The sequence below is a fragment of the Rhinichthys klamathensis genome, unplaced genomic scaffold (genome assembly GCF_029890125.1).
Source record: "Rhinichthys klamathensis goyatoka isolate OS25496 unplaced genomic scaffold, OSU_Roscu_1.1 h1tg000852l_1, whole genome shotgun sequence".
Classification (NCBI taxonomy): Eukaryota; Metazoa; Chordata; class Actinopteri; order Cypriniformes; family Leuciscidae; genus Rhinichthys; species Rhinichthys klamathensis.
The window spans coordinates 39,961-52,049 of NW_026607225.1; the positions used below are offsets into that span (position 1 = coordinate 39,961).

A 12,089-nucleotide genomic window follows, 5' to 3' on the forward strand; every position below is an offset into this window, starting at 1 on the left:
GTTTGTGTGTTTGTTGCTGTCTTGTTTAGGAGTTCTGTTGTGTATGAGGTATTTATGTTCTGCAGAACAGGAACCTGCTGAAAATCAGTTTTATACTGAGTCATGCCCGATTGTCTTTAATCTTTTCCTGTTTAAAAATAAAATAAATTAATTAATTTGAGAAGCAGTCGTCAGTAAAATGAAGGGAACACAGCAAAAGTTTGGGATTATACTGCTGTGGTATCGTGGTAAAGATGAATTTTGACCACTGATTCTTCACAGCCTCATATTTTGGAAGTGAAAGTAAACCAAATTTACTTTCACAGCAGAGAGTACAGCGTCTACCACATGACCACACGAACAGCTACAGCAAGTACTGTCCAAGCAGAACATAGGTGGGCATTATGCAAATGTAGTAAGTTGTGACGTGTGAACTTCACGAAAATAGATTCGAACTCCAAACGACTCGTTTGAGCGGTTCAGAGTCGACTCTTTCTTTTGAGATAAACTAACTTTATTTATGATGCACCATCAGCTTTACAACTTTGCAGACTGTTTTCACATACAGCTGCATTACACACTGCATGAAAGGTAATTTTCAAAAATACAGGGCACTTTAAAAATAGTAATGTTTCCAAACTTAATAAATAATAATATATTTAGGAAAAGCCTACCAATTAGCCTTATAATGATGACATTGGAATTAGTAGGGCTGAATTCACACAAAAATAACACATTAATAATAATAAGATTAATTCAAGATCTCTGTGAACTAGATGATTGCTATCAACATACAAGCCATTGCTAGAATAAATAAACATTCGTGTAATTAAACTTTAGTTTCAAAACATAATAGGCCTAGCCTAGTTACTTGTGTGACAACTAGTCCCGATAAAATATTCTAGTTTAAAACGAATAATTATAATTAACTCATCACTACAACTCTACATGAACATAAAAACAAGTTTATTTACTTTGCGGGAGAAAACAGGAACCGGAACTTACAACTGAGTAAGGCGGTACAGCAGACCCGGAAGTGATTTGAACGTTGTGGAAACGTGAGGCGCCTGTGTGCAGTTGCTCATTTCATTGAAGACATTTGAAAAGTCGAAACCTATTAAAACATGTAAGTTCACTCTTCTGCACACCGTATATTATGATAAATGTTTGAGTTGTACTGCTGGGACAGAAATAGCCAGTTTATAGTTCTATGACCGCTAATGAAGTCATTTAGCAAGACTAATGCTAATGTTAGCAGCTACAATGAACTATTGTACTGATGATTAGGATTCGTCCTAAGTGAATACTGTTATAATATGTATGTGTTTGTTTTGCAAGCGTTGTCTTTGTCAAATTACTTGGATATTGGCTCTGTCTCTAATTTAGTATTATTGTTTCCTTTTTTTGCGCACTTAATTTCTGAATCATTACGTTATGGCTTACGTTAATTTAGTGCGTATGATTATAGGGTCTCTATACCAAAAAAACATGAAACAAAGCTAGATTAACTTCTACATTTGTGGCATTATAGGCTTTTGAGCACTAACTCTTCATATACTTTACCAAACTCTATATATTGTGTAAATTGAGTGATATTCGTGTTACCTGTTCATCCACACATTCTAACTGTTGAAATGCTTTGTTAGGAGTTTGTTAAACAAGCCTAAATCTGAGATGACTCCAGAGGAGCTCCAGAAGCGCGAGGAGGAAGAGTTTAACACTGGTCCACTTTCAGTCCTCACCCAGTCTGTGAAAAACAACACACAGGTTCTTATCAATTGCCGCAACAATAAGAAGCTACTGGGCAGAGTCAAAGCATTCGACAGGTACGTGATGTGAAGCCTTCTGTTGGATTTATTATACACTGCAACCCTCTACCGACACACTAAAGCGCGAGTCGCCATTGGCTAGTGCATTTTTACATGGAATGCAAGAATAATGCAAATGAAAAAATTCGACATAAATATAATATAAAAATAAAATATACATTTCAAGCACTATTAAATTCAGTGTCAACATCATATCACAAAAGCTTTTGTGTCCTTTGAAATATGCCAAGACAGTGGGTCTCATTCACTAATAATTGTGTGGATTATTTCGTATTTGTATGCGCAGGAGACCTTACACATGAATTTCTTAAGTTCTTAACCTCGTTATAATGTTAATGAATTTGGAATATTCTGTATGAGCGACCACGTGCCCAAGGTTAGTAATTTGCATAAAATGCACAAAGATCTCCAAATAAGGGATTTCTTTTATAGCCTTTCATTACTCTCTGCACACCTATGACGTTCTCGAAAAATACACACTCACCTGAAGTACGCGCAGCAAGATGTGCCATCCTCAAAACCAGTTCAAACACAACACAGACCCAGATTACAGACCTCTCATTACTAGCCAGCTGTACATATAAGTGTCGGAATTATGCTGAAAAACCTCACAGCTCAAGCTATAATGCAGCCTTTCTTATTGTATATGAAGTATATTTGAGATTAAATATCTGTATAAAATGTCATTTTAAACCGAATATAAGGCCACAGGCCACCCAATATGTGGTTGAATGAGACACAAGCTGTGTCCAAAGTTGCGTAGGTAATGCATTTGAATTTACTTCGCGACCCTTAAAAATAGTATGCTCTATATAGTGTGTCAGTTGCGTGACTTCACTTCCATTCACAAATAATCTAACGTGGCTCCACGGGATAGTAAAGTGTTCATCGAATGCACACTTCAGAATAGGGCTGCAACTAACGATTATTTTGTTAATCGATTAATCGGACGAATATTTTTCCGATTATTCGGATAACATTTTCAATTAGACTTTTTGTTTATTATAACTAAATAATCCCTAAATCAGGGTTGTGGCGAGCAGGACGAGGCCGAGGGTCGTGAGAGATGCGAGACCGGTGCGTCTCACAGGTGTGGTTCATTATCACTCACGCCACCGGCCTCGCACCGTCCTCTCACGTCCCTCGGCCTCGTCCTGCTCGCCACATGTATAAAAGTGTACTTTAAAAAGTGCAAAAGCCACACATTGAGTTTTACTAATATCAATATTTGCTTTGATTTAATGATAATTGCTGATGGCAAGTTGACAACCATGATTAATGTAAAATTAATAAAAAATTATATCCAACATAATGTTTTAACACAATTTTTGTTAAAACAAATTTACACAGGCATGTTGTTCAGATGTGAAGATATAAACTAAAAACATCTCAAATATATAATTCATTTAATTTTTATTTAAAATTAATTGAATTATAAGGATAATTGATCAAATCAATATAGAAAGACTGAAAACAAGCGTGTGAACAGAGAGCCGCAGTAGATCGCGTTTGAAAAACAATTAAAACTTAATAGTAGACAAATGCTATAAAAAGAGAACGGAATGGAGGTACGCAGCAAGCTAACAGGCTTGATTAAAAGGACAGGAAAAATGATGCATTAGTGCACAAGCATTTGCTGAAAACCACTGAGTACAGTGACTAAAAAACAATCTTTTACTGCTGCTGTTATTAACTGCCTTTATATTTAGTGCTTCACTTTGTAAACACCGTTTTAATTTAACCTATTTCTGCGGTAGCGCTATTTTAATTCATCACTTATGTTGCGAGCGAACTGATTGCGCAACCTGATCCTCGAGACAAAATACAGACATCCCAAGTCTCCCGGAAGTTCCGGGAGTCTCCCGCATATTGATAGCGGCTCCCTGACGCCCGCAAATTAGTTCAAACTCCCGGAATCTAGAGCGCGCAAGCAAGAGTGCGGATGCGAGACCGAAGAGACTGCTCCAAACATAGACTGTAAAAAAGACTGATCTCGGTCTCTGCGCGCACGGCAGATCGGCGAAGGGAGAGAGACCTTGCGTGTGTCTCATGAAGCACAGCCCATGTAAGACAGAGCATCATGATGGGCCTGTTTCAACCAATCACCAGTAAACGCTCCCCGTGACGTAAGCAGACCAACTAATCGATAATGTCATTCGTTGACAACTATTTTAATAATCGATTAAATCGATTAGTTGTTTCAGCCCTACTTCAGAATCTCTGTGGAAGTATAAAAATAATTTATGATCTGAATCAGAGACAAATGCTGTAGATAAACCGCTACTGTAAAATATGTGAATATATATACAAAAAAATGAATTTGCTCACATCATTCATGTGTATATATTAAATTGTTAAACAAAGTTTCCATGATATGGACTTTCAATAGGCACTAATTTTGTCAATCGGAAGGAATCCAATCATATTTCAGATTTTGAAAGTTCTATTTATATCAGTGGATCTCAACCTTTTTGACTTTAAGGCCATCCTAATTTTTCACAACAATATTTGAAAAAATAACCAAATACTAAGAAATATCTTTTTTTTTTTAGTTGTTTTGTCTTATTTTAGATCATTTTAAGTCATCTTGAGGCCCCCTTGGAAGTTTGAGGTCCCCTGTGTGGGAACCAATGGTTTAAATGAATCCTTGTCATTACAGTCTGATTCACACATCTGTTTAAATGTGTGTGTATTCTAACCAAAACTTCAGACCAGTCGCCTCGTTCAGAAGCGGAGAAAGGGTGGCAAGGTGTTTATAAATCCGATTGAGAATTTTCGTATTCAAAAATTCACATGATCATTTTTTTATGTTGATCGGATCATTACCCATTTCAGTCTGAAAGAAATTTCAATCAGTCAGATCAATTGAGGCATTTAGATGAAGGCTTTTCAGTGCGATCGAACGTCAATCAGAACAGATTATTAGGGTGCATGTAAACGAATGCTACCGTCTCTTTTCTCTGGATTTTCAGGCATTGCAACATGGTTCTGGAGAATGTGAAAGAAATGTGGACAGAGGTGCCCAAGAGCGGCAAGGGCAAGAAGAAGTCAAAGCCCGTGAACAAGGATCGTTACATCTCTAAGATGTTCCTGAGAGGCGATTCAGTCATTGTGGTGCTGAGGAACCCACTCATCACCGGGAAATAAACTTGACGTGTAACACGTCTGTTCAAGTACAGGCAATCTCCTGGACACTCATACACCAGCTCACCTGCGAGCTGAACTCCCCTTGACTTATCAGCACATGTTAAAGTGTTTATTAGGCCTTTGAGCAACTTAATTTTGCCCGTAAGAGACAGTACACAGTTTGCCTTGTGCTGTAACAAATGTATTTTGCTGGAAAATGTTTAGCATCATCATGAGAGATTGTTTGGTCAAAGAAAAGATACAAAGAAGTTGCCATTTGATTTTTTTTGTTTTTTTGTTTTTGATGTTAAAGTGTGCTTTGTTTTCTAAATAAACTTTTGAATATTCAAATCTCTATAAATCTGTTGTATGATTCTTTCAGAAATTAAATGGGGACCTATTGTGCCCTTTTTTTTTTTTTGACATATGTTTTTATTGAATTTTACAACACATTTAACACACGAACATAACATACACTTAATACAAACATAACTTACTCAAATCCCTCCCCCTCCACATTAACCCTGGCAGTCGAAAAAAAAAAGAAAAAAGACGTAAACATACAGTGCTTTATATCATACACTCCTGTTCAGCATTAAGCATATACTACAACTTCACACATCTATAGCCTCTTCAATATCTCCTTCTTTAACAAATCTCAAGAACATCTCCCAAATTTCGTCAAATTCAGAAGACTTCCCCTTGATCACATACGTAAGCTTCTCAAGGGCCAAACTGGAAATCAAGTTTTTCAGCCAAAGTCCAAGGGAAGGACAACTTGTATTCTTCCAGCAAAGGGCAATTGAACGCCTGGCTTGTAGTAGGCACAAATCCACCAGTTTTTTCTCTTTGACTGGCAGAGAGCAATTGTCCCCATAGACACCCAATACACATATTACCGGACTTAAAGAGATAGGAGTAGTAGTAAATTGAGATACATACTGAGTCACTTTCCTCCAAAACTGTTGTACCTCACCACATTCCCAAACACAATGAAAAAATGTGCCTTGGAAATTATTGCATTTAAAACATAAATCAGGAATACTAGGGTTACATTTGTTTAATCTCACAGGTGTGATATAAGTTCTCATTATCCAATTATATTGTAACAGTCTTAAATGAGTATTTATAGTTTGAGTTTGTGCTTTTAAACATATTGCACCCCATTCATCTAATGAAATGTCTTTATTTAAATCCTGCATCCATGCTCGTCTTTTATTTTCAGAATTTTCTTTATGATTCTGTACAAGTATATTATATAATTGGGTAATTCGCCCTTTACTGAAACAGTCTTGCGTGGAAAAGGTTTCCAGTGTGGATAATGAAGGGAGTTGCACAGAATTCTTTAGTTTTGAAAAAATAAAACTTCTGAGCTGCAGGTATTTAAAAAAATGTTTACGGGGTATATGAAACTTTGATACCCGATTGTCAAATGACATTAAAATATTGTCTTCATATAAGTCCATCAATCTAACTATTCCCTTATTCAACCATAGTTTAAATCCCATATCATTTTTAGCTGGAGTGAAATATTCATTCCCCCAAATCGGGGAGAAGCAAGACAACAATGGGGCCTCTCCGAGAAATTTATGAACTTCGTACCAGACCATAATGGTATTCTTCACAAATGGATTGTCTGTTTTCCTTTTTAGTTCTTTAAGGGGTGCTGAATGTAAAAAGCTGTCAAGTGTCAAGCCTTTTGCAGCCAAAATTTCAACCTGTACCCAAGGCATATTCGTATCTCTAGAGAACCAGAACATTGCAGCCCTCACTTGAGCCCCCCCCCCCCCCCCCCCCCCCCCCTGTCATAGGGCAGGTATAGAAGGTAATACGTTCATTTTAATCACATTTATTCTTCCCATTAAAGACAGGGGCAGCGTCATCCATCTATTCGTCTCCTCTGATACCTTCGCCATTAAAGGTTCATAGTTGGCTGAACTAAGTGAGCCTATTTTGGGGGTTATTTTAATTCCTATGTAATTATGCCCTTTTTTAAAGTCTTGATTTTGTTTTTGGGGTCTACTGGAATAGGTTTTTCCCCCCGACATATTTCACATTGTTGCGGCACCTCTCTTCCCTGTCTGTCAGTAATGCTCTGGGCTGTGTTTCTCAAAAGCACTAGATCATAGAACCATTGGCACCAATGCTCTCTACAATCAACTTGATGTTTTGACAAACACAGACCTGTTTATTTCCTGTCACTATGAAGGAGGGGCTCCTTCCGAAAAGCACAATGTGCTCTGATTGGTTGGTTGGACCAGTGTGTTGTGATTGGCCAACCGCTTTTAGTGAATTTAGGAAATGTCACCCTTACCATAACTGTAGGTTTCAACAGGCCTCACCACTATATTTTTGCGTATGTTTTGGGTGGGAATTATTTAAATGAGGAATACTGTGACGTGTTTGTTCCCGGAAGAAAACTCAGACTACAATGAAGGCGTTTCAGGGAGTCCAGAAACAGTGACACTGATGAAGAGGATAACTCCCTTTGGAGGGACTTTGTGCTTTGTAACTTCATGCTCAAACAGCAACATTACACACTCAAGAAAGTTGAAAATGTAAGAAAGCATAATAGGACCCCTTTAACCGTTTACAGACAAAGCAGAAAGTGTTCATCAGAAGTTTCACGTTCCTGTTTGTCCTCTTTCCTCTCCTCTCACCCCCCCCCCCTTCATCCGACTCTCATTTGGTAGAGTCCCTTGGCAGCAGCTTGGGTGTCAGTGTAGATTTCAGCAGGCAGCACTCAATAAGTGACAAACTGCCGTTTAAAGGCCTCTGCATTATTAATGTGACCAGATGTGCTGACTGTCACTTCACACCCCTGCCCTCCACAGTGGGCTCCGCTGACCCCTTGTACTTACAGCCATTTTAAACCATTCATTTTTGTTTAAAAGGATTTGGCTAATGTTTCTGAAAATGACACAATTTTTGTTTTGAAAATTAGAATGAGCTCTCTGAAAGGGGTTTATCATGGTAAAAAAAAAAATATGTAGGGTTAATTATGTGTGTTTTAAAAGTGTATATGGACAAAAGGGTTATCTCAGGACTTGACCTGAGAGGACAGTCTGAAAATCACTCAGTCAGGTTACTTAAATATTCAGTGGAACGGTGAAAATCCAACTCGGTGTATCAGTTTGGGTTATTGTGATCCACTGGTGTCATATTTATTAAATGTGTTTATTCAGCCATTTTTGTGTGTTTTAATGCTAAACTATATCAAACAAATGTATATTGATGGGATGTTCTTAGATATGTGCTATAAATTGTTAATATGTGTTAGGTTAAAATATTTACATTTTTATAAATTTTTGATTAAAAAAGAATCACTATATTAATATTATAAGCAAATCTAAATATAAACTATACGGTTTAAAACTCAGTAAAAAAAAGTTTTAAAAGAAATTAATACTTTTATTCAGCAAGGATGCATTCAATTGTTCAAAAGTGACAGTAAAGACATTTATAATGTTTTATTAAAAATGTTCCATTTCAAATAATGCTTTTCTTTTCAGCTTTCTGTTCAGTGATTTCTGAAGGACCATGTGACACTGAAGACAGGAGTAATGCTAAAACAGGAATAAATGACATTTTGAAATATATTGAAATAGGAAATATTGTTCTGTATACAATTCTGACCCCAAACATTAAAGATACCTCAAATTGTACAGCTTGTTGAGAAGTAGTTTGCTATTTCATGTCTTAGTGCTGAGTTTATGCCTGGGGAACAATAAATGGATGAGAAAAAAAAAAAAATCCCATAAATCTATCTTGCATAGTAACATTCCATTAAACCACAGACTTTTTCTTTAGAAAATGTAAGAAATTGTTTCATACAGTTTCACAAATGCTAAATTGGTATCTAGTATCAAAAGATACGGAAGGGTAAAGAAAAAAATATTTATTGTACCATTAACAGTGTGTCTGTTTCTGATAGAGTTAATGAGCTTTTCCCAGGCTCCTGAGACACTCATCCCGCTGTCCTCCGTGTTCCCCTGGGCCGCTGCACCTGGATCTGTGTGTGGGTTTGCCTGAAGCTCTGAAAACTACAGTCATGACTTACAGGTGACGCTTAAGCCTGAGGTCTTATCATCATGCTGTCGAAATTGAGATTTACTGGTTTAGGTCTGCAATGTTTTGGTCATGTTTGAGTCATTTTGTGGGGAATTGTCTATTGGATCATGGTTTGATATGTTCCGTTTAAGACATAAATAGGGAAAACTCTTCTCTCAGCAGTGAATACTTAATCCTTGCTCGGCAGAAAGAGAAAAACGTAATATCCTAAAAAGTGAACTTTTGGAAAATGATCCGTCGTGGCCTTTTGCATTTGGCACAGTTAAAGTCAGATCATTGATGGTCCAGTTAAAAACACACCCTCATTATTGAACTACACATAGATCTGAATTAAACTTCCAATATCTTCATTTGGCACTGCAGCATTTTTAAAATGTAGTTCTTGTTCTAAATAGGTGTAAAAGCTTTTAAAAAATTGACCATGGTATATTCATATACCAACATACCACAGAACAGGAAATAATTGGGGGAATTTTTCCTTACCTGTTCAACCTGCCATGTCATATTGGTCCCAAAAGTATTTGGATATTGAAGCCACATTTCTGATTCTCATTAGATTACATACAAAATATCAAACCATGTGGCATCATTTGCAAACAAATGTTCAGAATCAGTTTTCTTGACAGAGGTGTAGTTCATCACATTAACATAATCAATAACATTTAACAATATTGTGCCACAATGTCACAATATTCTTCATTTTGAGCAGTGGGGTAAAATAAAACTTTTTTTTTCTTCTTTTTTGCTAAAATGACTAAATCTGTTTTTGCAAAATATAAATATTGTGATTTACAGGTCTAACAATATCAAAGTGAATTGTCAGTGTATTGAACCATGTTACACTTTTACAAATTAATATTGCAAACACTCTTAAAATAAAATAAAAATGGTCTGGTTTGTGAAAAAATCTGCAGCAGAAGAAGAATCATGTTGGTTCCCTTAAAGAACATTTCAGTGAACAGTTCTAAAGAACCCTTTGTGCAATGGAAAGGTTTTATAGATGTTAAAGGTTCTTTAATGAACCACAGATACCAATAAAGCCAATAAAATATAATCAGGCATATTAGTTCTATTCTTTAACTTCTTTTTTTATCACTTGAAATTGTGTTTTTGTAAAACTTTACATTTGAACGTTTCTTTAAAAATAAATGCAACTTTTACTGCATTTTTAATGCTCAAGTGTCCTTTGGGGCCTCTGCATTTAGTAACAATAAAAAAATGCACATTGATTAGTTTTATATGAAGGCATACAATAAGTCAGAATGTCTCCTGCAAAATGTGGCATCTTGGTATTAGCCACAAAAAATGTATTACAAAAGAAAGCGTTTTCTTAAAATTAGATAACAATAATTATTAAACAATAACTGATATTTTAGGGGAAACTATATGTTGCATGTATATTTTTGAAAGGAACGGAATTTTTGTGTTAAAACGCAGAGCTCAAATCAATGATGGATCTAGTTTTTATTTGTATTTTTTATAAATATGCAAGTGAGAAGTGTTAGGTGCAAGCTCCAGAAAGTTGGATAAGCCTATCACATATCTATGAGAGAAAATCAATACAAAGTGCCTGAAATTGTTCATGGAATATTTACTTATTTCGCTGTTTTCTGAAACAAACGAAATAATTTCGCTGCCTTCTCTGCTTAGTGACATCCATGTGAAGCTCTAAGCCTCCAACAGGGTCATTTCTAGTTGGCTATCACTGCATGAATTTACATATTCCCATCACATTTGTCTCCATTTACTGGATAAAATACAAACTCACGAAACATGTCTATAAGTTTTCCAGGCGAATCTTCATTTCATTTCTCTAATGGAAATTTTTCAAACATATCATGTTAAAAACGTTCCTTAACGACATCACCATTCTCAAAAACTGACATTATTGTTGGTGGGAAAACAGCAGAAATATCAGTAAAATATTATCAGTTGATTTGTAAATCCCTCGATGTGGCTTTGAACTTGATGGAAATTATGGAAACATTTTCATGCGTTTGTACGTTCTTGAGCCCGAGCCAAGCATATTTATGAAAGTCTGCTATTATTTTATAAAAAGTATTTTTTGAAACTACAACACAAGCATATTCATTTTAAATTTAGAGATTTCAGAAGATGCTTCATATCAGGAATGATCCCAATTACATGATTTTTCGAAGTTAATAAAGATAAAATAAAGATTATTGGAGTAGCCTATATTTTACTAAACATTTCACGTTTAATTCATTATGTTACTTGCCGTTTCTTTGTAAATGTTGGCGAAATGTAGGCTACTAGCAATTTCCAAGTGATTTTTTTCAGTGTATTTTCCCATTTCATCTTTCTCTTCTTTTTCTTTTCTCAGAGTGTGTGAAATGAACTTGAATAAGTTTGCTCGGGGTGACTGCTCTTGGCAGGAAAGCGCTATGTTTTATTCAGCAAGTTGAGGCGATAAGAGGGGAAGTGTGATTATGATAGTGATCGGTCACGCGTCGATACTCAGTCTCCCCCGCGCGCGCAACGCGATACTGTCGCCCGGCGCGCGGGGCTCTCACATCAGCCATCGATCGCGCGCACGGTAACTCGAGACTCCGCAGTTTGTTTCCAAGCAGCTCCGCAGCCGCGAGATCAGGTGCGCACCGGGGAGCCGAAGGGTGACACTGACAGCACAGTCATGATGAACACACCGTCACCCATTGCCTTCTTGCTTTGTGCGCACTTGATCCTGTGCGCTCACACTATCTCTCTCTGTCTGTTTGTGCGCACAACACATTAGTTACCTGCTCATTGTTACGCACAGTTGTATATCTATTAAATTCTGTAATTTACTTGTGTTGTAGCCTAGTTTAAGGAAACATAAAAAAATCAAAATATTTTCAAACGTGTTCTGTTTGAATATAGCCTATATATATTTTAGAGAGAGAAAAATAATTACATGGACCCCGATATTATAATATTAGGATGTTTTCTTGTTGTGTGTTTTGATATTATGATAACAAAAAATCGATTTCTATCTTTAACATTATTATATTATGCTTAATATTTTATCCATATAAAATAGGCTACATTAAAACGAAATAAACTTTGCCCTTTTTTTTAGAATTT

At 36.3% G+C, this 12,089-nt stretch overlaps 1 protein-coding gene across 1 annotated transcript; it reads left to right on the top strand.

The window, feature by feature from the left end:
* Positions 1 to 965: 965 nt before the first annotated feature.
* snrpd2 (small nuclear ribonucleoprotein D2 polypeptide) lies at positions 966 to 5,295 on the top strand. Its single transcript, XM_056243859.1, has 3 exons — positions 966 to 1,105; positions 1,626 to 1,805; positions 4,781 to 5,295. Coding segments are annotated over exons 1-3 (357 nt in total). The 5' UTR covers positions 966 to 1,103; the 3' UTR covers positions 4,956 to 5,295.
* Positions 5,296 to 12,089: the final 6,794 nt, after the last annotated feature.